Source organism: Choloepus didactylus, chromosome 1, assembly GCF_015220235.1.
Source record: "Choloepus didactylus isolate mChoDid1 chromosome 1, mChoDid1.pri, whole genome shotgun sequence".
Taxonomy (NCBI): Eukaryota; Metazoa; Chordata; class Mammalia; order Pilosa; family Megalonychidae; genus Choloepus; species Choloepus didactylus.
In genome coordinates, this window is record NC_051307.1 from 98,087,653 (window position 1) to 98,114,985 (window position 27,333).

The following is a 27,333-nucleotide window of genomic DNA, read 5'->3' on the forward strand; positions in this document are numbered from 1 at the left end:
AGTGAATGATGAGTAGAAATTAAAAGGATGTAAACAACTTCAGCATCAAGAACTGTGGATTTCTTAAAGAAAAACTGTGCAATTATTCTAATTGATTAAAACTAAGGCATGCCATCCAGTTTTAATTTGGACTCCTTAATCTTAAAAAAAATAGATGCTTTCCCTATACATATTATACATTATGTACACCATTTTAAAGGTTCTAAAAAAAATTCAGGACATGTTTAGAGGTTGAGATAATTCAGGAAAATCAAGTTTTCCAATTTTGCTTAATGCATATTACTTCCTACCAAAAGCCTGCCAAAATGAGTTAAATTTGAAGGTATCTACGGGTATTAGAAAACAATTACGTTCAAATTTCTTCTTATTAAAATGCATACAGCAACCCACAGAAATTTTTAAAATTCTATGATTTTCTATTTAGAATTAAACCAGGACGGGACAACACTGACAATCTAATCAGAAATGTGGTTCCACAGTCACCACTTTGCATCCAAAAGCAAGTCTCTCTCTAAACAGTGAGAAGAGCTCTTATTAAGAGGGTATCTCTAACGACCATCTCAGACCCCGCGTGGGTCACTGCTCCAGAGCTGACTCCAAATCACCTTCACTCAGAAGACTAGGGAAGAAAGAGACAGAGGCCCCTTCACTCCGGGAGAAACGCCAGGGTAGCTGCAGAAGCAATGCACACAGGGCGTGGAGATAGAAAACAACAAGATAGCGAGAGACAGACAGACGCGGACAACAGGGTGACACATGGATAGAGCCCGACAACAGGGAGATGGTAGAAACAACAAGCAACCCGAGACAGAGAAAACGGCGAGGACAAAAGGTTAGGAACAAAAGAACAACAGAAACAGGCCAAGATTTAGAGACGCCCAGAATCTTCGACTGGATAGGGACAGAGACAATGCCGGTACTGGAGTCAACACCGCAGGTGAGCCCAGTCAGGGTTCCTATCACTCCAGAGCCTCAAAAATACCCCGGAAGCCTCGAACCGCCCTCGGCCCGGTCTGAAAGTCAACTGCACATTTTGGAAATAGTAACTGGGACACCCCGCTTTCCGGAGGCCCCAGAAGTAACGGGGCCAGGTCGGGGCCCGCACTCACCAGGCCACCGCGGCCCGGCGTAGTCGCAACATCCCGCCCGCGGGGAGGTCACACTGGCGCCGAGACGGCCGCCCGGGGCTCCGGTGTTAGCCCCAGTCCCACTCCTGCTGCAAGAATGACCCGACGAAGACGCACTCGGAAACAAGGGCACAGAGCAGCCGCTGCCGCCCTCCCAATGGCGCATGGACTTCCGCGAAAGTTCGCTCGGCACCCGTAGTAAGTCCGTCACAGAAATAACCACCCCAGCTTTCCTAAGCAAACAGCACGAATGGTCCGTGAAGGATCCGCGCATGCGTCAAGAGCCACTGAAGGAAAGTCTTCCGCCAGCTTTCCCTTCTGCTGTGCACCGTTTCCGGGTTGGAATTCTGAGTTCGAGGCTCTCGGGTTCGAGACTTGAAGGCGGGCCGGCTTGAGTTGGACGAAGACGGTAGGGCCAGGGCATGAAAATCCGGATTGATAAATTTTCACTTCTAGGCGACCAATTTTATAAGACTTAGATACTGATGGAGCCCGGAGTTGCCTAGAGAGTATATAGTGATTCTGAAGTTTATGCTTTTTAACCCCTTCCTTGAACAAAGTAGAAAAAATAATGGTTGCACCATTGCCCCACTCTTTCGTTCAGCATTTTGTTTACAAAGCACTTTTCGTATCCGTAGAACAATCTTGGGAGGCAGGAGGAGGAGTCCTGGACAGGTTAAGTGCCTTAGAGTCTCTGGATGTCAGATCTGAAAGGGGCTCGGAGCATTTGAGCCCACTGTGGGGGTTGAATAAGCTTGTGTGATTTAGAAAGGCACCAAAAATAATTTTGATCATTCACTATTTAACTGGCTTTCCTCTGTTTTTCAGTCCATACCAATTTGCTGAATGGTTCTTGGCACAGTCTCCAAAAGTTTTATTTGCCTGGATCCAGTGGTTATTGGCCCCCTCAGCAGCACTCAGTTCAGAATTCACACTCTATCCTGAATCTGCTTCCCTTTCTTGGCTTTTAGAGCATCACATTTTCCTGCATTTTTTCCTCTTCAGGAGGTGCTTCTCCCCAGTAATTCTTTTGATGGCTCCTCCTCCTCTCTCCACCTCTCAGTGTTGGAGGGTTCAGAGCCCAGTCCCCCCAGGGTGATTTCAGCTAGTTCCACGGCTTTAAATGTCCTTTCTCTCCATCTTTCCATGTCTATCATTTTATGTTGTAAGAGAAAAATGAGATCCTTAAAGGGAATATGGCCTGCAAAAGATCATGAAAGCAATTAGTGACTTAGCTGGGTCCAAAATCAAATAATCCTGTGTCCCCTCTTCACTTCAAGATACACACACACACACACACACAATCTCAACATAATGAAGATTTCTTTCCCTGAATCATCTGAATCAGAAATACAAGGTCCAGTCACTCTCAGTAACATCAAGTACAGACCCAGCCATTGGTAGTAAGTTTCCCAGGCTCAGTACTTCCGGAATTTTATTATGTTTATTGCAGTGACTGTTTAAATACCAGATCTAGATAAGAATATGCTGTGCAAAGTGTAGATCTTTTCATGATTGTAAGGTTGTACAGAAATTTTTTCATTACTATTACTTCCTAGTTGTTTTAGGGAGGAAAAAAAACCCCAAACAAACCAAATAATAACAGTGTCTTTCATATGTGAGTTGTCTTTACATTTCCAAAGTCCTTGTTTTGTAATTCCATCTCTAGGTAATTATCCTACTGAATCACTCTCACATGTGTGCAAAGATGTATGTATGAGGATATTTATTTCTGCATTGTATGGAATAGAAAACGATTTGAATCAATGTAAGTGTACATAAATAGGAGCTAGATAAGCAAATTACATTCTGACCAGCCACGGAAAAGTATGAGTTAGAGCTCTATGTCTGATAAGAAACAATCTCCAACATATACTATCTTCTGGGGAAAAAGGGAAGAGCATTGTGTAATCAAACTGCCACCATTGGTCCAAATTCAGCTCACAGAGACATTTCATTTGGCTTATTCAGGGTCGGTCTATCCACTATTATAAAAGTAATATTAGATTTTTTTTGCCAACACTTGAAAACAAAGAAATTTCATATTAAAAAAAGGTTTCTGTTTTCTCTTAAAATATCAGAATATCAGGACAACATTGCACATTCAGTCTTAGGTGCCAAAAAACAGTTGAAACCTGGAGTCTAGTAGTGGTTCTGTCCTTCAGACAAGTTTACCCTCCGACTTAATATGTCCCTGAAATTGAGTTTTATATCAATGACTATTTAACATGAAACTTATACCTTTATTTTTCTTAGTAAGATCAAGAGAAATGTGAATCATTTCTTATATCTGTCAGAAATGAGAAGCTGAAAGACCAAAATGACCAAGTATTTTTAAAAAAATGAGAAAGAATTTTTTCTTCCGAAGTAAAGAGTATTATTATGCAAGTAAACTTTGTGATGTTGGAAGAATACAATTTAACATAGCATAGAGCAAACACACACATTCATATTACTTCCCTGACCAATTTGAATTGATGAACCCTGGTGAAGGATAGGGTCAGGGGAAGGTCTTGAAGATGGTGGGTCATCAGTGGGAGGGAAACTTGCATCTATTGTAAATCCTTTTATACTCTTTGAATTTGTGAATGTGTGTACTACTTAGTTAAAAAATAAATGTTAACAAATGGGCAAAGAACTCGAAAGAAGAGAACCAAATGGTCAAGAAACACATGAAAAGATGATCATCATTAGTCATTAGGTAAATGCTAATCAAAATCACAATTAGATATCTTCTCATACCTACTAGAATGGCCATTATTGAAAAAAAAAACAAAAAGCTACAAGTGTTGGAGAGGATATGGAGAAAGAAGTACACTCATTCACTGTTGGTGGGAATGTAGAATGGTGCAACTGCTCTGGAAGGCAGTTTGGCAGTTCCTCCAGAAGCTAAGTATAGAATTGCCATATGATCCAGCAATCCCATTATTAGGTATATACTTGAAGGAACTGAAGGCTATGACATAAACAGGCATTTATAAACCAATGTTTATAGTAGCATTATTCACAATTGCCAAGAGACGGAAACAGCACAAATGTCCCTCAAAGGACGAGTAAATAAAAAAACTGTGGTATATACATACAAAGGAATATTACTCAGCTGTAAGACAGAATGAAGCCATGACGTATGCAATAAAGTAGATTAACCTAGAGGACATTATGTTGAGTGAAATTAGCCAGAAACAAAAGGACAAATACTATATGGTCTCACTAATATGAACTAACTATAATGAGCAAATTCTGAGAGTTCAAGTTAAGAACACATGTTATCAGTGTCAGATCCCAGAAAAAGAGTCTAACATATAGAAGGAATTTCTGACCCAGGGGCCCCGTAGCTTATCTCGTAGAAACCAGATGTGCCATAAAGTGTGGGTTGAAGGCTGTTTAGAAACTCCAGTCTTGGTGGTGCCTCAACCCCCAGAAGGTGGATAAAGCAAGATCAGATATGTCTATAAGATGAACAACTGTAAGCATGCGGAAAAGGCCTGCTCCCTCCAAATAGATAATGCAGCTGTGCTTCAGAGAATAGTAGTGTGTCAGAACCCTAGCAACAAATCAGCTTAGAAGTTGATAAGCCGTCATCCAATCAAGGCACAGGACACCACTCAGCGGACACCCTTCCCTCCCAATGCAGTTTTTTCTTTAGAAAATGCAGCTCTCAGAAAGAGAACCAGAGCCACTTTCTTTTTCACTGGCTCCCACCTGCATTCTTCCTCTGATAAATCTTAAACTTTCTACTCAAAACTTTGACTTGCTGAGTTGTGTGGATTCTTAAACAATTCCAACCTGAGATATGGTGCCGAAACCCGGAAGTCTCCAGCTCCGTAGGGGCAATGGGACAGCCTCCTGGTCAACCCCATTCAGAGGACCAACTGAGGTTTGAGTTTCTCGGCCCCTTGGGGCAATGGGAAGCCTTCCAGTCGACTGCATTCCCCGAACTACACAGTCATTCAAGTTTCCATGCATTCAGCAGCTTGAGTCCATCAACTCCAACCACCTTGATGCAACGCCAGCTCACCCTCATGGCTGTCAAATATCTACAACTAATTTGGCCCTAGGTAAGTGACCTTTCTGCCCAGATCCTCCCCCCGAGAGTTTTGTTCAGTGTCCTGGGGACACCTTGGCCTGCCCCAGCACGGCACCTTGGCCTGCTCTAATGCGATGCCCGGCTTCATAAGCCTAAAAATCTGAGTGCTCAGTTAAAACTCTGCAATGCTCTGGGAGCGTTTTTTCCCCATTGCAGCAGTCAAAGTAACTTGGGGGAGCCTTGGGTGAAAGACTACACACAATTTCCTGATCCCCAATGACAAACCGGGGATACCTGTTTTGTCGTTGTGACGGATTGTACAAATCTGGGTCATTAGTCTCACTTGAGCAACATTTTGGGTGGCCTCTGTAAGCCTCCAAAGGAGCAGGGGGACCATGAGCCTCTCACGGGCAATCTCCGTAAGCCTCCCACGAGCAAAGTTCCCTAACAAGCAACAGCCTCTTAAATTTCTTAAATAATCATGGGTAATATCCAGCCACTTTTAAGTGACTCCAAAACTGCATTTCCTCCTAAATCTACTCCCTTGGATGTTTACTGCACAATCTCAATGAACTTCAATTATAAGGGGAGGTAAAACCAAAAAAACTTATTCATTTCTGTAATACAATTTGGCCACAATATCCTTTAGAACAACAAAAATGTTGGCCAGAAAGTGGCACTTTTGATTGGCAAATTCTCGCTGAATTTAATAATTTTATTCAGCGCAACAGCAAATGGTCTGAAGTTTCCTGTTCTCAGGCTTTCTGGACTCTCCAGTTCCGGCCATCTTTGTGCCACTCTGTCACTTCGTACCAAATCCTCCTCCTTCATGAAAAACCTTCCAAGTCTTCTGCTCCCCCTTCTATGAAAATTGCAAAACCTCTTGTGCTGGTTTGAATGTATTGTCCCCAAGAAAAAGCCATATTCTTTGATGCAATCTTGTGGGGCAGACATTTTAGTGCTGATTAGATTGGAATTCTTTGAGTGTTTCCATGGAGATGTGCCCCACCCAAGTGTAGGTGATAACTCTGATGAGATAATTTCCATGGAGGTGTTGGCCCACCCATTCAGGGTGGGTCTGAATTAAATTACTGGAGCACAATATAAGATCAGACAGAAGGAGCAAGCTGCTACAGCCAAGAGGGACACTTTGAAGAATGCAGTGGAACTGAGAGAGGAGCTTCAGCTTACAGAGACATTTTGGAGACAGCCTTTGAAAGCCGACTTTTGCTCAGAGAAGCTAAGAGAGGACAAATGCCCCAAGAGCAACTGAGAGTGACATTTTGGAGAGAAGCTGAAGCCTAGAGAGGAATGTCCTTGGCGAAAGCCGTTTTGATCCGGACACTATTGGCCATCCTCCAGTGAAGGTACCCTATTGTTGATGGACACTTTATCAACACTTTACCTTGGACACTTTATGGCCTTAAGACTGTAACTGTGTAACCAAATAAACCCCCTTTATAAAAACCAATCCATTTCTGGTGTTTTGCATTCTGGCAGCTTTAGCAAACTGAAACACCCCCTAACCCTGAAAAGCCTTTAAACAGCTTCTGCTCCTTTGACCCTGCAAACCATCCCCCTCCTTACTATACTCCCCCCTCCCCATTCTTCTCCCAACCCCTTCCACTCCACCCCTCATCCTCAACCCCTTCCCTTCCCAAACTTACCCCCATCCTTAATAAGCCCTCTCTTACCTCAGATACTCCCCCTCCCGATTCCTTTCCAACCTCTTCCACTTCCCTTTCCTCTTCTTCTCCTCCCAAACCTACCCCTGCCCCTAATAAGTCCTCTCCTACCTTAGCATTCACCTTTTGTCCCCCTCTCCCGGATTCTACCCAAACTCCCCAACCCTTTTCACCTCCTTTCACTTGATCCCATTGTCTAGTGCCTATAATAAATCCCCCATCAATGGGTCTGTTTCCCTTATGAGAGGTGGCAGGATGGGAAAGCATAATGAAAGTTCATGTTCCCTTCTCTCTTTCAGACTTAAGCCAAATTGAGAAATGGCTCAGGTCCTTCTCAACCAATCCAACCAAATTTACAAAAGAATTCAAATATTTAACCCAATCCTATGACTTGTTAAGATGTTTATATTGTTATAACTTCCACCACAATTCCCAAAGAAAAAGATCACATTTGGGCTGCAGCTACTGCCCACACCAAAAAAAAAACTTTTTGCAGAAAACCCCATTTCTTTCCACAGCATGCAGGGAACAAATGCAGTCCCCACAGCAGACCCAAACTGGGACTATCAGGACCAATCCCCAGATAAAAAGAAAATGAAACATTTCCTTGCTTGCATTATTGAAGGAATGAGAAAGGCAGGCTTTAAAGCTGTTAACTATGACAAAATTTCTGAAATTACTCAAGAAGCTAATGAAAACCCCACCCCCTTTCTAAACTGCCTCAATGAGGCTATTCTAAAATATACCAACATTGATCCTTCCACATGGGAAGGAGCGCTTTTTCTCCATACCCACTTTATTACCCAATCAGCCACAGATATTTGAAAAAAACTTCAAAAAATAGAACAAGGTCCTCAAGCACCCCAGCAGGAACTTATAAAAACAGACTTTAAAGTATTTAACAATAGACAAGAAGAAAAAGAACAGGTAGGAAAAACAAAAGGAACAGGAAAAAGAAAGAGAAAAACAAAAAGATAAAGAGAGGAAAGGGAGGCAGCTTGAGAGAAGGCCAGAAAGGAAAGAGATGATGCCCGCTACTTGCTCCTTGCCAATGCCTTGAGGCAGCCCAGGCTAAACTGTGGTAATAAAAATCAAAATGTAGAGGGTGAAAAAGTGGAACCCTGCCCATATTTTCATTGCAGTAAAACAGGCCACTGGGCCAAACACTGCACTCAACAAATGATTCAGCAACTGTGAGGCCTGCTGCTGGGTCCTTGCCCACAGTGCCACCAAACAGGTCACTGGAAAGTCGACTGTCCCATGGCCTCTTACTGGGGGTTCAGGCAGCCATCTCTATCTGTACAGGTGTCACCAGCTCCAGTACTGGGTGATCTCCTCAGACTAGCTGCAGATGACTGATGGGGTCCAGGCTTCAGCACTGCCCCGATGATCATCACCACCACGGAACCCAGGGTAACCTTAAAGGTGGCAGCTAAGCCCATTTCTTTTGTTTTAGACATGGGCGCTACATACTCTGTCCTGCCTGAGCACTCGGGCAGCTCTTTCCCTCTATTTCAGTTGTAGGCATTACGGGACAATGCTCGGTTCTCCTTAAAACATCATCACCCCCTAGCCTGCAGCATAAAAAATTATAACTTCTCTCACAGCTTCTTAATAATTCCTAGCTGTCCCACACCTCTATTAGGGTGAGATATTCTAACAAAACTTAAAGCAACCATTCAATTATCAGCAATAAGTATGCCAATAAATTGCCTCTAACCATCCTGCTCCTATCTGTGAGAGAACACTCTCTTCCCCCAAGGAAGTATTCTGCCCTCATGGCTAGAAAAAGCTAATCCTCAGGTATGGGACACTTCCACCCCTTCTATCGCTAAGCATCATGTTCCTGTCCAAGTTTTTCTCAAGGAACGGGCAGAATATCCAAATAACTACAATATCCTCTCACCCCACAAGCTCTCATGGGCCTAAAACCCCTAATTGGAAGACTATTAACCTCCAGGCTCCTTAGAGAAGCAGCCTCCCCAGCCAATATGCCTATCTTAGCAATAAAGAAACCAAACGGCACTTACCGGCTAGTCCAAGATCCTAGGATAATTAACCAAGCTACCATACCTATTACTCCTATAGTTCCTAATCTGTATTTGATACTCTCTTAAATTCCCCTGAATACTATGCATTATACAGTCTTAGACCTCAAAGATGCTTCCTTTACTATTCCACTCCCAACTCTCAAAATCTGTTTGCTTTTACTTGGACAGACCCCTTTACCAAAATTCTAAGCAATTAATGTGGACAGTTTTGCCACAAGGCCTTAGAGATAGCCCACATCTATTTGGACAAGCCTTAGCCTCTAACTTACAGTCACTAAATTTACATCCCAGTAAACTGCTTTAGTGTGTAGATGACCTCCTGCTGTGCAGTCTGTCTGGAAGCCTTATCACAAAAACAGGCAGTCACCCTCCTCAATTACAATAGAAGGGATATAAAGTTTCCAAAGATAAAGGGCAATTTTCTAAGCTACAAGTCACTTACTTAGGACTTTCCCTCTCCCCTAACAAAAAGGGCATTACCACTCAGTGCAGAATGATTGTAAATATTCCTCTCCCCAAACCAAAAAAGAACCTCTTTCCTTCCTCGGTTTAGCCAATTTTTTCTGAAACTGGATCCCCAGTTTTGGACTTATAACTAAAAGCTTGTTTCAAGCCACTTCGGGAGACCTCCAGGACCCGCTAGACGATCCTTTAGCTATTAAACACTCATGTAAACAGCTCAAAACAGCTCTCACACAAGCTCCTGCCTTAACCCTTCTGGACCCCAACAAGCCTTTTACACTATATGTAGACACTAAAGATGGTTTTGCTCTTGGAGTGTTAACCCAAACAAGTGGACCAGATACTCATGTAATTGCTCATTTCTCCAAAGCTTTAGACTCCCCTTTCTTAGGGTGGTCACTCTGTCTCAAAGTCTTAGCCTCTGCAGCACTTCTCATACAACAATTCTCTTAAACTTGTGTCATATGCTCAATTGTCTGTCCTCTCTTCTCATAACCTCCCTTCTCTCTTAGCTTCCAAGCTAATCTCTAGTGCCCTCCCCCTCTCGTATTCAATCTTTACATGCACAGCTCCTTTATAACCCCCACGTTACAAAATCCTATTCACCTACAATTCCTAACCCAGCAAAATTCCTTACTTCTCCAAAGCATCAAAAACCTAGGCATAACTGTGTAGAAACTATAGATCATTTTCTCCACCCATTTCCCATCATAAAAGGCTTTCTCATCTCCTTACCCTCTGCCAGCCAATACCTGGTTTATTGATGGCAGTGCTTTTAAAGACCTTTCTAAACAAGCAGGATATGCCATAGTATCTGCCCAAAAAGTGATTGAGTCTGGACCTTTACCCCCCAGCACCACTTCCCAGCAAGCAGAGCTTATAGCCCTCATCCAAGCTCTCAAGTTAGCCACAGGCACCGCCACTAACATTTATACTGGTTCTAAATATGCTTTCCATGTTATTCATTCACATCTAGCTATATGGAAAGTGAGAGGATATTTTACTTCTAAAAATTCTCTGATTATTATTAAAACTCTTATCCTTAAACTCCTCAAAGCAGCACAAATCCCCACCCAGGTAGCAGTTATTCACTGTAAGGGTCATCAAAGTGGGAAAGACCCCATTTCAATGGGTAACAACAAAGCAGATAAAGAAGCAAAAAGACAAGCTCAACCCCCTACTCAGCTTCTGGTGATGCCCACCCCAGCACCTGCTTATTCCACCTTAGAGCAAACAGATTTAGCCCAGCTTGGCACCACCCTCAATGAGGGATGGTTCTACATAACTGATAAAGTAGTCTTGCCACAACAGCATGCACAAAAAATTTTAACAGACCTGCATCACAAGTTCCATATCAGTGCCAAGCCGCTAGCCTCTCTTTTTATCTCAAACCTTAAGTCATCCTAACCTTTACTCAGAACTCCAGCGTATCACAAAAATATGCACCATCTGTCAGCATTCCACCCCTCAGGGCAATCTCAAACCAGCCCCTTATCCTTTTCTTCAAGCAAGAGGACAGATCCCCAGACAAGATTGGCAAATTAACTTTACTAACCTTCCATCCATTAAAAAGTTTAAATATCTTTTAGTTTTGTAGATACTTTTTCAGGATGGGTTGAAGCCTTTCCTACCACCTCAGAAAAAGCTTCCAAAGTAACCACTGTTTTATTACAAAGCATAATTCCCAGATTTGGCCTCCCTATGTCCATACAATCAGACAACGGCCCAGCCTCAGGACAAATTCCTCATTTAGGATCCTTTCTTGAAATGAGTTTCAAGAAAACCCAAAAATGTAGAGAATTAGACCTCTTTGGAACACAAACTCAAATGCTAAATCCAAACTGAGGACATATCAATCCAATTTTAGAACACCCAGGGCTAGGTCACACTATATATCATAGCCTTTTTTGTTTGTTGGTATTCCTATGCTAGAATCCTCCATTCTAAGTATATCCCAAATGCTACAACAAACATGGAATGGCACTATCAAGGCATTAGAAAAACAAGAACAATCTTTAAATAGTTTAGCTAAAGTAGTCATACAAAATAGAAGAGCACTAGACATTCTAACTGCAATAGCAGGAGGAACTTGTGCAATAATAAATGAAACCTGTTGTTTTTACATCAATAATACAGGACAAGTTGAACAAAATTTACAAGTACTAAAACAAAATATAAACATAATAAAAAATAGTCTAGCAAATATAGACGATTCTTGGTTAGAAAACTTTCTCTCAAATTTTCTTTCATTCTTTTCTATGCTTCTATGAGCTATTCTGCTCCCCCTCATTGGGCCATTAACTATCCTTATATTAATTTTCCTTTTTGCTCCTTGCCTCTTACAACATCTAATTAAATTTGTCAATAGGTCAATAGCAGCCATGACTAACCAGCAAAATTCCAAAAACATACTCCTGTTGCAACAAAAATTCGAGAATTTGCTCCTGTCACAGCAAAAGCATCACTATCAGCCCATTCCAGCAGAAGATACCTAAACATCAATTTAATAATACTAAAGCTTGGTTCAAAGCAACTTTCCCCCAACTGCATCCCCACTCAGCAGGAAGTAGCTAAAGAAAGAACGTGACTCTCCTGCTCCCTCCAAAGGTTGCCTCAAGCTAAGGTAAAGCATTAACCCAAATTCAACACAAACTTTTGCCAAGTTTATTAAAAGTAAAAGGCAGGAATGTCAGATCCCAGAAAAAGAGTCTAACATATAGAAGGAATTTCTTACCCAGGGGCCTCGCAGCTTATCTCATAGAACCAGATGTGCCATAAAGTGTGGGTTGAAGGCTGTTTAGAAACTCCAGTTATGGTGGTGCCTCAACCCCCAGAAGGTGGGTAAAGTAAGATCAGGTATGTCTATAAGATGAACGACCATAAGCATGCGGAAAAGGCCTGCTCCCTCCAAATAGGTAATGCAGCTGCGCTTCAAAGAAGAGTAGTGCGTCAGAACCCTAGCAACCAATCAGCTCAGAAGTTGATAAGCCCTCATCCAATCATGGCACAGGACACCGCTCAGCAGAAGGACACTCTTCCCATCCCAGTGCAGTTTTTTCTTTAAAAATGCAGCTCTCAGAAAGAGAGCTGGGAGCCACTTTCTTTCTTTTCTCTGGCTCCCCACCTGTTTTCTCCTCTAATAATCTTAAACTTTCTAGTCAAAACTTTCACTCACTGCATGTGTAGCTTCTTAAATGACTCTGACCTGAGAATCAGGAGGTAGAAAGAGGGTAAAGATTGGGCATCTGTTGATGAAGGAGTACAGAATGTTCAACAGGATTGATTGTAAAGATCCAAATATGGATAGCACAATACTATGTGATGGTAGCACAATACTGTAAGTATAATGAGCAAAGCTGAGTGTGAGTATGGTTGAAAGAGGAAGGCTAGGGACATGTATACCATCAGAAGGAAAGATAAGGGATAAAAACTGGTACTGTATAACTTAGCAAAAGCTAGAGTGGACAATGATGGTGATTAAGTGTAGAAATATGAGAAAGTTTTTATATGAGGGAGAACAAGTGAACATCGACATTGCAAGGTGTTGCAAATGGGATGGTATATGAGAAAAAATGCAATCAATGCAAACTATGGTCTATAGTTAACAGTACCATTGTAATATTCTTCCATTAATTGTAACAAAGGGAACATACCAAAGCTAAATGTCAGCAGAAGGGGATATAAGGGAGGGGTATGGGATTCTTGTTGTTTCTCCTCTTTTATTTTATTTTATTATTCTTTATTCTTTTATTTTTTTTCTTTTTCTTCTTTTGTTTTTGTGGAAGAAATGGAAATGTTCTCATATAGATTGTGGTGGTGAAAGCATAACTATGTGATTATACCAGGAGCTATTGATTGTTCACTTAGGATGGGCTGTATGGTGTGCGAACAAAACTTTAAAAAATAAATAAACAGAAAGTTATAAGTGCTAGAGAAGATATGGACACACACACACACACACACACACACACACGTATACATACATACATATATTCACTGTTGGTAGAGAAGTAGAATGGTGCAGCCCCTCCAGAGGGCAGTGTGGTGGTTCCACAGGAGGCTAAGAACAGGGTTGCCGTTTGATCCAGTAACACTGATATTTGGTATACACTTGAAAGAACTAAAAGCAGGGTTACGAATTCACAATTTGCAATGAATGGAGGTGGCCTAAGGGTACATAGATGGGTGAATGGAAGGGCGAACTGTGATGTATACATACAACAGAATGCTGAATGGCTGCAAGAAGGAGTGAAGTTGTGAGGTATGCAAGTAGATGAATGAACTTTGAGGACATTATGTTGAATGAAATAAACCAGAAAAGTAAGGACAACTACTGTAAGGCCTCACTAATATAAACTAACTATAAGAGCAAATGCTGAGAATTGAATTCAAGAGCCTGGGTTATCAGAGGATAGAACATGGACAGAGATTTGGCAATTGACAATGCAGGAGTATAGAATGTTCAATGAGGCTTATTGTAAAAGTTTGTAGATTGTAAGATCTTACAGCAGTCACCTCTATTCCTGAGTTTTAACTGTTATTTAAGAGATGTTTATTTGGTACAAAATTTTTATTCCCTGTAGCACACTTTCTAATTTAATGTGTATGGCCGGTTTATTTAAACAACGTAATTACATGGAAACTAGAATAGGGAGTGAGATCTTGTTATTCAGTACAGGTTAATGTAATACTCCTTTATACCTCAGAGCATTTTGGGCAGAAAATAAAAAAGTGTTTGTAAATCCCTTTGAAGGACTGGGGAAAATGTGGAAATATTCAACTTTCTCCCCTGGGGAATTTCTGATATTCTCACCAGAATTAGGGGCTCCCAGTTTAATAAGTCAAGCCCTTGATCTTGGGATTTGCCCTTATGAAGCTTATTCCTGCAGAGGAGAAGCTAAGCCTACTTATAGCTATGCCTAAGATTCATCCCCAGAGAACCTCTTTTGTTGCTCATATGTGGCCTCTTTCTCTCAGCCAATTCTGCAAATAAATATATCACTCTTCCCCCTACATGGGGTATGACTTCTGAGAGTGTAAGTCTCCCTGGCAACGTGGGGTATGACTCTAAGGGATGAGCCTGGCCCTGGAATCATGGGATTGAGAATGCCTTCTTGACCAAAAGGGGGAAAAATAATGAAACAAAATAGTTTCAGTGGCTAAGAGATTTCAAATAAAGTTGAGATGTCATTCTGGAGGTTATTCTTATGCATTATATACATATTCCTTTTTAGCTTCTAGTGTATTAGAATAGCTAGAGGGAAATAAATATCTGAATCTGTTGAACTGTATTCCAATAGATTTGATTCTTATTGATAATTGTATAACTATATAGCTTTTATCATGTGACCATGTCATTGTGAAAACCTTGTAACTGACACTCCCTCTACCCAGTGTATGGACAGATGAGTAATAAAATAAAGACAAAAATATATATAAATAATAGGGGGGGATAACAGATATGGAGTATCTTGAGGGTTCTTTTTTATTATTTTTTTTTCTTTATTTTGAAGTAACAAAAATGTTCTAAAATTGATTGTGGTGATGTGTGTTGGTTTGGCTATATTATATCCACCAGAAAAAGCCATCTTCTTTGATGCAATCTTGTGAGGGCAGATGTATTAGTGTTGATTAAGTTGGAACCTTTGGATTCAGTTGTTTCTATGGAGATGTGACCCACCAACTGTAGGTGATAGCTATGATTACATAATTTCCATGGAGGTGCGGCCCTTCCCATTCAGTGTGGGCCTTGATTAGTTTACTAGAGCCCTATATAAGAGCTCAGACAGAAGGAGCAGCTGCAGCTAAGAGAGGACAAAACATCCCAAGAGCAACATTTTGGAGAATGCATTTTGAAATGCAACCTGGGAACAAGCAGATGCCAACCATGTGCCTTCCAAGCTAACAGAGGTTTTCTGGATGCCAATGGCCATCCTTAAGTGAAGATACCCTGTGGTTGATGCCTTACCTCAGACATTTTTTGGCCTTGGACTATAACTTTGTAACCAAATAAACCCCCTTTATAAAAGCCAATCCATTTCTGGGATTTTGCATAACAGCAGCATTAGCAAACTGGAACATAATGAATGTACAACTATATGATGATAATGTGAGCCATTGATTGTATACTTTGGATGAATTATATGATATGTCAATATATCTGAATAAAATTGCATTAAAAAAATGCTAGGTAAAATGAAAAAAAAAATACAGAGAAGAATCTAAAAGAAGATAAAAGGCACCTGACAGTCAATCTCATTAATATAACAGAGAAGAGCAGAAGATGAGTATGAAAGGAAGGCTCAGTGAGCCTTGTATATCATGTACAATTTATTCCAGCTTGTATTAGTTTCCTATTTCAGCTGTGAAAATTTGTCACACACTTAGTGGCTTAAAACAAAACAAATTTATTATCCTATAGTTCTTGAAGTCATAAATCCAAAATGAGTCTCCCTGTGCTAAAATCAAGCTATTGGCAGGGCTCTATTCCTTTCTGGTGGTACTAGGGAAGACTCTGCTTTCTTGTCCCCTTCATATTCTATAGGCTATGTGAATTCCTTTGCTTGTAGATCCATTCTATCATCTTCAAAGCATACAAATGGCTGGTTGCATCTTTCTAAAACTGTATCACTCTGACACTGACAATTCTATATCCCTCACCACATTTAATGATTCTTGTGATCACTTTGGGCCCACCCAGACAATCTAGGATAATTTCTCTATTTTAAGGTAAAAAACTTAGCAACCTTAATTCTACCTACAATCTTAATTCCCTTTTGTCATATTCATATGTTCCAGGGAATAGGATGTGTACATCTTTGGGGCAGGGGGTTATCCTGCCTAATACACAGTTCCAATTAAATTCTCTTGACTGATACCTCTCTAATATAAGAAAGGTGTGAGAGTGTGTGTGTGTGTGTGTGTAGGTAGGGGAGAAGTAACAGTTTATTTCACTATGCCTGGAATAGTTGTACATTAAAAATTGTATCTCTAATCTTTGTCCTTCATATCTATCATTTTCTTTCTTATGATTTTCATATATTTCTTTTTTTCCAGGAATATAGGAAAGAATCTGAAGTTCTCAGAATTTTGATTTTCTGCTGTGGTGCTTTTGCTTTTTTTATGCCTTCAAAGTAGTTTTAAAGATTTTACCCTTGCACTGTAAATCTTCAACTATTTCTTTTATTTATCTTTATTGATTCCTGTGCCTGTATCATAGAGAGGTTAAGCTTCTTTCATTGTATCAGAGATGCCAAATTATTGCCTAAATTTTTTTCTTGTCTTTGTAAAAAGTAAATTCATAGATAGTAAGTTCAAGGATGTGATTTTCCTCTGGATATTTCTACTATGACATCTACTGTGATTACTCTTACCAGTGGACATCCATTTAGTGAGCTAGACACTACGCTACCTCTTTACATGTAATACCTCCTTCTTTTCTTTCCCACAATATTTTTTTTGCAGGCCTCATCTTTTTTTTCTGTTCTGCTAGGCCAGAGCGGTTACTTTTGTTTTATGTAGCAAAGTGTGTATTGACCAACAGCTATGATCTTTAATGCTGCCCCGTAGACCTTGTACTTAGTGGTTTTTCCTCCATGGTTCTGGGTAGAATTGACTCTTGGGTTCAGTTTTTGTTGTTAGAAGTTTTTTATTTTTTTGAATCTTCACAGGTATTTTAGTAATTAACTAGAAAAACTGCACAAATGACTGCTATTCAAATACCAATTGACTGAGAAAATGTTGGCTGCATTTTAAATAATCAAACAATAGTCTCACTTCAGCTGTACAAATCAATGAGGGGAGATATATTTTTGAAAATTGAATTTGTTAATTTTTATAGGTTTCTCTTTTCTTCCCCCATTGAAAAAGTAGCCAACTTTTATATCTCCTTGCCTCAGGGATGTTAGCAGGCACAGAAGAATGGAGAATTTGGTGATCTTCTATGATAGCTTAAGTCCAGTGATAAGATTTTGCTTGGTGGTCTGGAAGAGAAGGCATTGGAAAAACAAAAGTTAGACAGGGGGGATTATCTGAGACCAGAAAGAGGAGTGTGCCCCCCCTCCCAAGTACCTTTGCCCACTTGGGAAAGGTTAAGACCTCTACGGAGCATGGCCATACGGTTCTCAGCTTCCAAAAAGATTCCTGTGACATAAGCCTGACCAGAAACAGCAGATCTATCAGATTCAAAGGGATCACAAGAATTAGGAATTTTGGGGACTTCTTAGGTAACCTCTGACCACTAATTATAAGGCATTATTTTCTCTGCATTATTGGTTATTTTTGTCTATTACCGTGCCTCTCTTCCCAACTCTGTGTTTAGTGACCTGACGTTGGTAGTTTAAAATTAGCCACAAGTGGCAGTATTTATGCCATGGAAATCAGCAAACACCACAAATTAGGGATTAATTTATTGTTTTGTTGAGTATCTGCTCTTAAGAAAATGATGGAAAAATGTTTGTACTGCAGATTAAATTTACAAGTGTGTTACATTGTAGTTGTTACGTTATGAATAGCACAAAAAATTAAAGAAATATTCTTCCAATATTTGAAACTATTATCTGATTCAGCAAAGAAGTCACTCATGTCGTCAGGAACTATTTAAGTGCTCACATCTTTACCATTCAGTTTTTCACATACTAGTTAATGTAAAGGGAAATATGAACCAACATTCACGTTGGAGCTAAACCCATAGGTTAATGATACAATGAAGTAGGTAGTAATCAAACATTTATTTGTGGTAAAATTTATAATAAACTTATGCATACATATGCATACTTTTCCTCTGAAACACATTTGTTAAACACTTACCAGCACACCACTGCTTGAGAAGCACACCACTATTTTGTTTTGTTTACTGTATTTTCACATTTCCATTGTTAAAAACTTTTAGCATATAGGTTTTTTCTTTGTTTTGAACTTCTCTATGTCTTAAACCACTTTAGGGCTTTCTCTCATCATTTGGGCCAGTGTCATGCCTAACCCCACAGAAGTATCCTTTTCTCCACTCTTCATATTCTCAGGCTCTCTCTCTACTGCTTGGAGATATTCCGCCCCCCCCCCCATACACTTTGGAACATTTTCTTACTGTTCCTCTTTTAGACTGAAAACTTATCCTCTGCCTCCACCCTGTTCCACAACTTGGCCTGTAAAATTAATCAAGTATATTCTGGCCCTTGGGTGTTCTGCATGGTAATCCATTCCAGTATTATCTGTACCAAACTCTTTTCCCACTTGGTAGCATCTTCCTCAGCAAGGGTAGGTTAACCTGAGTGCGTTGCAGGACCAGCTCCCACATCCTTGCTGCTTGTCGTTCCAAACTGTTGATAGCCTTTTCTCTACTACATATTTTGGGTGGTCCTAATACTACCAGGAGAAGAAGTTCTATTATCCTCAGTCTAGAGACCCACCTGAGCAGCAATGATGCTCAAATTTGGAGAAGGCAAAACAAATCTGCTTACAGCGATTTTTTACCAAGTCATACCAGAAGGAGAGATAATAGGCATGCACAGCACCCAAGAAATTCTTAACAGGCAGGATTGGATTTACATAATTATTTTAAAAACCAACCAATCAACCAACCAACTAGAGCCCCTCCCCCTTCTTTTTTTCACCTTTATTCTACCAGTTTGCCATTTATTCCTTCCTTGAGGATGGATGGGATTTCAATAAGCGCAAAGCATGGGGGAAGGCATACTGGAAGGATGTGTGTGGTAAATTTGAGGGTCAATGACTACTTTAGGCTTGTACTTCTGGGTCATTTTCTTATCATGACATTATAATATGTTGTAATGCATGTATCATTATAAAATGAGTTAACATATGTGAAACACATGGAGCAGTGCCTAATACATAGTGAACACTTAATAATTGTATTCACCGAGATGGATCATGATGCAAATATCAAGGGCTCTATCCAATACAGGGTTTTTTCCTTTTCGCAGGGCAGTCCAATGTGCCTTGGAATACTCTTGAAGGCTGGAGACTCAGAGATCCAGCTTGCTTCCATCTTGAACTTACACCATCTGAAACATATGGCCTTCAAGGTCATCTTGGAGAGTGTGGAGGATTGCCTAGGATGATTTTTTAAGGGTGAGGATAGAAATAACTTACTTTACTTCTGTCCACATCCCATTGGCCAGAACCTAGTCAAATGGCCCCAACATAATCACAGGCAAGGCTGGGAAGTATAAAGGAACACATAGTGAGTTGTTAAGACCACCTGTCTCTGCCATACTAAGAATTAGTTATAATAATATTATTGTTAGTATCCTCCAAGAATTAGATGCTCCTTTTGGTTATGTATTACTGTCTGTATTTCCATTGACCTTAAAGTTTTAGATTACTTTTTAATTTATGCCTACTTGTTTCTAAAACACCATGACACCCACTTTTATTTTAGTCTCTATAATGGGAGAGTAACCTAATTTTATTTTAGTCTCCATAACAAGAAAATCACCAAAAGTGGCAGTAGTTGAATTTCCAAAAAACCAACTACACGAGGGCTCAGAGTTAAAATTCACTTGATTTAAAGAAAGGAAATATTTAGCACACACTGTAATTTACAGTCTGAGACTAATACCTGCTCCATAATAATATACACTCTGTGCACAGAGGCCAAAAGAGATTGAAGTGTAGGCAACTTTCAGGACTCTTCTATGGAAAGAGTTTTAAGATCACTGGAAGAAAGGCTATTGGGAAATACAACTTTCTATGTTAGCTTGCAACTTAGACATCTGTTTGATAAAGGGTTGGACTTGGAAATAAATCATGTGGCTTTAGAAAGGATATGAGACAGCCTGTGCTTTAGTGCTCATCCTCTAGTTAGCTCAGGACACTGGGTTTGTAACTACGAGTTCTACCAATGAGCAGTGTAGACAATATGATTTTCATTATGTATTTTTATGAGTTCAAAGAAAAGTATTCATTTTTTCAAGGTCATCATATCAGTACATTGGTGGTATTGTTAGGTATTCTGTGATTTCTGAGCTGGACCTTAAAGAATGGGTGTGACCCAGGGGAGTGAATCTCCCTGGCAACGTGGAATATGACTCCCGGGGAGGAATGTAGACCTGGCATCGTGGGATGGAGAACTTCTTCTTGACCAAAAGGGGGATGTGAAAGGAAATGAAATAAGCTTCAGTGGCAGAGAGATTCCAAAGGGAGCCGAGAGGTCACTCTGGTGGGCACTCTCATGCACAATTTAGACAACCCTTTTTAGGTTCTAAAGAATTGGATACCTGAAACTATCAAACTACAACCCAGAACCCATGAATCTCGAAGACAATTGTATAAAAATGTAGCTTATGAGGGGTGACAATGGGATTGGGAAAACCATAAGGACCACACTCCACTTTGTCTAGTTTATGGATGGATGAGTAGAAAAATAGGGGAAGGAAACAAACAAACAAACAGACAAAGGTACCCAGTGTTCTTTTTTACTTCAATTGCTCTTTTTCACTTTAATTATTATTCTTGTTATTTTTGTGTGTGTGCTAATGAAGGTGTCAGGGATTGATTTAGGTGATGAATGTACAACTATGTAATGGTACTGTGAACAATTGAATGTATGATTTGTTTTGTATGACTGCGTGGTATGTGAATATATCTCAATAAAATGAAGATTAAAAAAAAAAGAATGGGTGTGAGATTTAGGTGAGCAGAGAAAAGGGGAAAAGGCATTTCAAAAGACAGCACAGTGGGAACAAAGGCACTGAAGAAGGATTTGTATGGTATATTTAGGGTTAAATAAGCAAACCATTTGTCTGATGAGTAGTGGGAGAGAAGACTGGAGAGTTGGTTCAAAACAGATGATAGTGATTTGAATGATGTCAAATTATGTTTGGATATATTTTTCTTTTGTCAACAGGATTTATGCATAATTTATTTGCTGAGAAGCACCGTGAACAAAAGAGTTAGAGAGGTTAATCCACTGGTGGGTGTACGGTTGGCTAAATGGGGGAGACTACAAGTAGGTGGATCTGTTAGTAGGCCATTGTAATTACTCAGCTGTGTTTTGGCTTAGATTATGATTATGGGGTCAAAGATGACTGTGAGGTTTTGAATGTAAGTGGCTGAGTTTTCATTTTCTAATGTTAAGGCTGAAAGATATTTATAAATGGACTGCTTTGATGTAACACTTCCTCTTTATTTTCTCTTTTAAATCTATTCTATCACAATTTCTAGTAGATATATACTTTCTTCCTTCCAACAAGTTCCAATAATATGAGCAAGGTTGCTCCAATAATGGCTCAGGGTTCTGACATAAAAGTAGCTTTCACTAGCTCCTCTTAGGAGTTCTTTTAAGGAAGAGAGTTTTCCCCAAGTCTCACTAGCTTGTGATATCCAATACAATTTTGGACTGGACTCCAAGTATAGGTGTAGACATGGGTTAGCTTGGTATGGCTGAGAGGAGGGAAGGGGAAGTGGTAAGAAATAGTGAAAGAGATTCAGTTAAATTTGAAGTAGCTCCAGAGGGTATAAGTCTGACCAGAACTAAACATACTCAGATTAAAAAAGAAAGAAAGAAAAAAGAAAGAAATCTGGGTCTTCCTTGAACTCCAGTATTTACTAGTTTTGTGATTATTTTGGACAACTTTTGCTGGACATAAGATTCTTGGTCAGTGGTTTTTCTCTTTCAGTGTCTTAAATTTATCACCCACTTCCTTCTTGCCTCCATGGTTTCTATTGAGAAATTCGCACATAGTCTTATCAAGCTTCCTTTGTATGTGATGGATCGTTTTTCTCTTGCTGCTTTCAGGATTCTCTTTTTATCTTTGATGTTTGATAATCTGATTATTAAGTGTCTTGTCGTAGGCCTATTTGGATCTATTCTGTTTGGGGTATGCTAAAGTTTCTTGGATCTGTAATTTTATGTCTTTCATAAGAGATGGGACATTTTCATTGATTATTTCCTCTATTAATGCTTCTGCCCCCTTTCCCTTCTCTTCTCCTTCTGGGACACCCATGACATGTACATGCCTGCATTTCATTTTGTCCTTAAGTTCCCAGAGACGTTGCTCATATTTTTCCATTCTTTTATCTATCTGTTGTTTTGCATGTAGGCTTTCAGTTACCTTGTTCTCCAATTCCTGAGTGTTTTCCTCTGCCTCTTGAGGTCTGCTGTTGTATGTCTCCATTGTGTCTTTCATCTCGTGTGTTGTACCTTTCATTTCCATAGATTCTGTCAGTTGTTGTTTTGAACTTTTGATTACTACTTTATGTACGCCCAGTGTTTTCATTATACACTTCATCTCTTTTGCCATATCTTCCCTAAACTTTCTGAATTGATCCAGCACTAGTTGTCTAAATTCCTGTATCTCAGTTGAAGTGTAAGTTTGTTCCTTTGACTGGGCCATAACTTCACCCCTCCAAGTGTAGGTTGTAGTTTTCTGTTGTCTAGGCATCTGGCCTCCTTGGTTACCCCAGGCAGGTTTTCCCAGACCAGAACGGGATGAGGTCTTGGAAGGAGGCAATAGTTTAAGATCTCTCTGAGGGTGTGTTTTAGAAGACTGGTGCACTGTGAGCCTCAAGTCACTGTGCTTTTCTGCCCAGCAGGTGGTGCCTGTCAACCTGTCACTCCTGACTGGTGTAAGGGGGTGTGGCCCATGGTTGTTTTCCCCCAGGCTCTGGGGTCTGGTTCTGAATGGAAGGTGGGTAGTAGAGCTTGGCACCACCTGTTTCCTCTTAGGGAGGATAGCCCCCCTGGGGAGAGGTCATTTGCATTTGTATAGTCTCTGGCTCTGCTATCTCCACCCTTGTCTGGGTCTGAGTGCTGGAAATTGAAAATGGCTGAGGCTTTCTCCACTGAGCCAAAAAAAGGGACAGAAAGACCCCTTTCAGGGTCAGTCTGCAGCCCTTCTCAGTTTCACCCATTGGCCAGAGACAGCACCCAGTCCTCTGGGCTCCCGCTCCCTCCCAGAGAAGACCTCTGGCTCTCCAAGGTCAGTCATCACCAAAAGCTTCTGTCTGCTTTTTGGGGATTTGTAGCTTGCTAATTAAAACCTCAGTTGGAGCTCAGCTGAGCTATATTCGCTTGCTCAGAAAGTGCTGCTCTCTAGCGCTGTGAGGCTTTGCAGTTTGGGATAATGCCGCCTGTAACACTGCAAGCCTTTGCAGTTCGGGCCATGGAGGAGGGGCCTCCCAGCTCGGGTCCACAGTTTTTACTTACAGATTTTATGCTGCAAACTCAGGCATTCCCCCCAATTCAGGTTGGCGTATGATGAGTGGCTGGCCAAGTTTGTCCCCCCGCAGTTATTCCAGATTATTTACTATTTGTTCCTCGTTGTTAATTAGTTGTTCCAGGGGGACTGACTAGCTTCCACTGCTCTCTATGCCACCATCTCTCCTGTACTATTTTTTAAACAGTAGAAGACAGCATTTATTGAGAGACTCCATGTTCTAGGCACTAGGTGAGGCAATTTACATGGATTACCTCATTTAAAACACCCAATAGACAGGCCTGTGAAATAGGTCCTATTATTTTTATTTTAAAAAAAATTGTTTTTAAATTAGGAAAGTTGTCAGTTTACAGAGAAATCATGTAAAAAATACAGCATTCCTATATATCCCCTATTGTTCACACTTCGTTGAAATTGATGAAAGATTATTAAAATGGTACTATTAACTATTGTCCATAGTTTCCATTAGGTATATTTTTTCCCCATATACCACCCTATTATTAACATCTTGATTAGTGCCATGCATTTATTAAATGACTCAGTTTTCTTATTTGATGTCATAACCCAGATGTTACCTAGAATCATCTGCTCCTGATGTTTTAGATAAGATTCATTCAAACCATGTCCCATGGAATGTAGAAAGGCCCATGTCTTTTCCCAGATTTCTGAAAATTATGTAGGAGGCTTAGATTCCATGAACACATTTGATCCAAACATTTTGCTTCCTCTAAATCAGGATTTCTCATCCTTGTCACTATTGACATTTTGGGCTGGATAATTCTTTGTTGTGGGATGTTGTCCTGAACATTGTACGGCATTTGGTCACATCCCTAGCCCCTGCCCAGTAGATGCTGATAGCTGTCCCTGCCCCTTGCCCTGCACCAGTCTGGTAATCAAAAATGTATCTGGACATTGTCAGATGCTCCCCAAGTTGGGAACCCCTATTCTCAACAACTTCACCTTAGGAATCAGAATATGTCATGACTGTTCCTCTCCAAGTCAACGTAGGTGTGGAATTCAGATGGTTTTCTTAATTTCCACAAAAATGTAAAATCTAAAAACTTCACAAAAGCTATCTATGCTTGTGCCAGTTTGAATGTATTATGTCCCCCCAAACACCATTGTCTTTGATGTAATCTTGTGTGGGCAGACCTATCAGTGTTAATTAGATTGTAATTCTTTGAGTGTTTCCATGGAGATGTGCCCCACCCAACTGTGGGTGATGACTCTGATTGGATAATTTCCATGGAGGTGTTGGCCCGCCCATTCAGGGTGGGTCTAAATTAAATCACTGGAGCCATATAAATGAGCTGGCAAACAGAAGGAACTCAGTGCAGTTGAGAGTGACATTCTGAAGAGGAGCTACAGCCAAAAGGGACACTTTGAAGAAAAGCACAGGAGCTGCAGATGAGAGACATTTTGAAGAGGGCTGTTGGAAGCAGACTCTTGCTACAGAGAAGCTAAGAGAGGACAAATACCCCAAGTGCAACAAAGAGTGATATTTTTGAAGAACTGAAGCCTAGAAAGGAACATCCTAGGAGAAAGCCATTTTGAAACCATAACTTTGGAGCAGACACCAGCCATGTGCCTTCCCAGCTAACAGAGGTTTTCCAGACGCCATTGGCCATCCTCCAGTGAAGGTACCCAATTGCTAATGTGTTACCTTGGACACTTTATGGCCTTAAGACTGTAACTGTGTAACCAAATAAACCCCCTTTTATAAAAGCCAATCCATTTCTGGTGTTTTGCATTCTGGCAGCATTAGCAAACTAGAACAATACTCATAGCAAACTTTGCTGAAGTTTGGGAGAAATGGAGAGATTTTCATCACAGCTACGCAATCCACATCAAATTTGTTAGATGCCCTTGTTCTTAAAATGTCTGTCATTGCTGCAACTTGGACTCTAGCCTCTGTCCATGCAGATAGCCTCTCCCCTGTCTCTCTTTCATTCTCCCTATTTTCTTTTCTCTTCTCCACTCTTTACTAGTTCCAAATTCCTGTCCATTTTCAAGTCAAGTGGTTTAGTCACATCTTTTTATTTCTCTTTGCCAATCCATCCCCTCAGTTTCTCACCTACTACTCCTAATGGGCTTATCAAGGTATTTTCCTAAACAAATTGGAAAAAAATTCCCTCCCCCTAAGTAATTATGGAAACTACTTTTATGATAATTACATTTTAATCCTGCTGCAATTCTCATAACAACTCTTTCTATATAAAGACAGTATGAACTCCCTTTTACAAGGAGGAAACTTCCAGTTACCTATGACTGCATAGCAAACCAACCAAAACTTAGTGGTGAAAATAACAACCATTTCATTGTCTCTCTCCTCTAATGGCGTATTCATGTTTATCTTGAACATCCTCATAGCAAGGTGGTTTCAGAATGATTCACTTTTTACATGATGCTTAGGGCTCCTAGAGAAAATTCTCTTCAGTGACTGGAAGTAGAAGCTGCCAGTCACCTAATGCTTGAGACTGTCAGTTCTGCCATATGCTAGTGATCAATGTAGTCACAGAGCCTACTGGATTCAAGGGAATATGTGGCCATCTTTATTTCAACACAGTACACCCTCTGTCTACAAATCATTGACATTTCTTCTACAGGCAAAGTAACCTCACCCTCTCCCAGGACTCCTAAAAGTCTTATCCATTACAGCATCAGACTAAGATTTTAGGTCTGAGATTTTGATAGATTAGAGAATTAGAAAAAGAACTAAGAAAGTTTGGTCCTCTGAAAGCCCAGGAAGGAGAGAGTTTCAAGAAAAGAGTGGTTAGTCAAGTCAAGGATCAAGTATCGCTGAGACTGAGAGGAAAGTTTGGGATGTGACCATCAGAAGGCTGGGGTTCTCTACCTTCCCTGCTTCATTGGGTGGGGGTGGGGGTGGGGGGGGCGGTGCTGGGAGTTATAGAGCTTATTTCATTTTTACATATACTTTTCTTTTTCTGGTTATATAAAGATCTATTGCCAGAAATTTAGAAAATATGAAAAATTATAAGAAATAATAGACAGCTACTGAAACCTTTTGCATAATCTGTCTTTATAAAAATATGCATGCATATATGTGTACACTTGCACACACACACACCTGCACACGTACACACATATCCATTCCTTTTTACTCCTACCCTTCACCCGCATCATTCAATCACCAGCAAGGCTTTTCTAGATACACTCAGGGTCAGATTACAACAAGAATGCAAAGGGAAAGAAATGAGACAATTACTAGTGTTTAAATTTTGTAAATAAACTTTCAAAATTCCTGGCAGAGTCTTTATTTAGAGAAAAAGGCTTTTTGAGTCTCAAAGTCTGACTTTTGCATACAAAAGGCAACTTTTATTTTATAAATAACACCTTTTGAAAGAATGAATGATGTAGGAGCCCATTTTTCAGCCTTGGACTTGGTAAAGATTCTACAGCTGAGGAAGGAGGGTAGATTTGGGAAGTATGATAGGATTAGGTGCTGGTGCAGATCTCAGGGATGCTACCTCCCACCCCCACCCTGTGAAATGATACAAACCCAGAGAGATGGGAACAGGGAACTAAAGCAGAGAAGAACCGTGTCCTGATTCCTAGGGAAACCTGAGGAGGCAGTGACGTGCACCGTAAAGTTCCCCATGCCAGGGTGTCGCAGCAGCCTTGTGGATAAAATGGGCAAAGCAGGGTGGGCATAGCCAGAGACCACATCCCACAGTTCCCTGTGGCCTGGGAGGCTTGGGAAGTACCCCAAAGTTTCATTTGCCCCAGAGATGGTGGAGAAGCACTGAGAGAAGGCTGAGATAAAATTCATGGTATGTCCACAGA

The 27,333-nt window shown here is 40.5% G+C and overlaps 2 protein-coding genes across 6 annotated transcripts in view; one reads left to right on the forward strand and one right to left on the reverse strand.

Moving 5' to 3' along the window:
* The window catches only part of OPA1 (OPA1 mitochondrial dynamin like GTPase), a 106,649-nt gene extending 105,342 nt beyond the window's left edge, over window positions 1-1,307 (reverse strand). For all 5 annotated transcript variants that reach the window (XR_005217290.1, XM_037838103.1, XM_037838084.1 and 2 more), the window contains exon 1: window positions 1,110-1,307. Coding sequence is in view for 4 of the 5 variants with exons in the window: in XM_037838103.1 (XP_037694031.1) it covers window positions 1,110-1,141 (32 nt within the window). In the remaining variant the exon portion in view is untranslated. The remainder of the gene's footprint in view (window positions 1-1,109) is intronic.
* A 148-nt stretch (window positions 1,308-1,455) lies between these two features.
* ATP13A4 (ATPase 13A4) overlaps window positions 1,456-27,333 on the forward strand; it is a 212,941-nt gene continuing 187,063 nt past the window's right edge. Inside the window, exon 1 of the mRNA XM_037838137.1 lies at window positions 1,456-1,536. The gene's annotated coding sequence lies outside the window, so the exon portion shown is untranslated. The remainder of the gene's footprint in view (window positions 1,537-27,333) is intronic.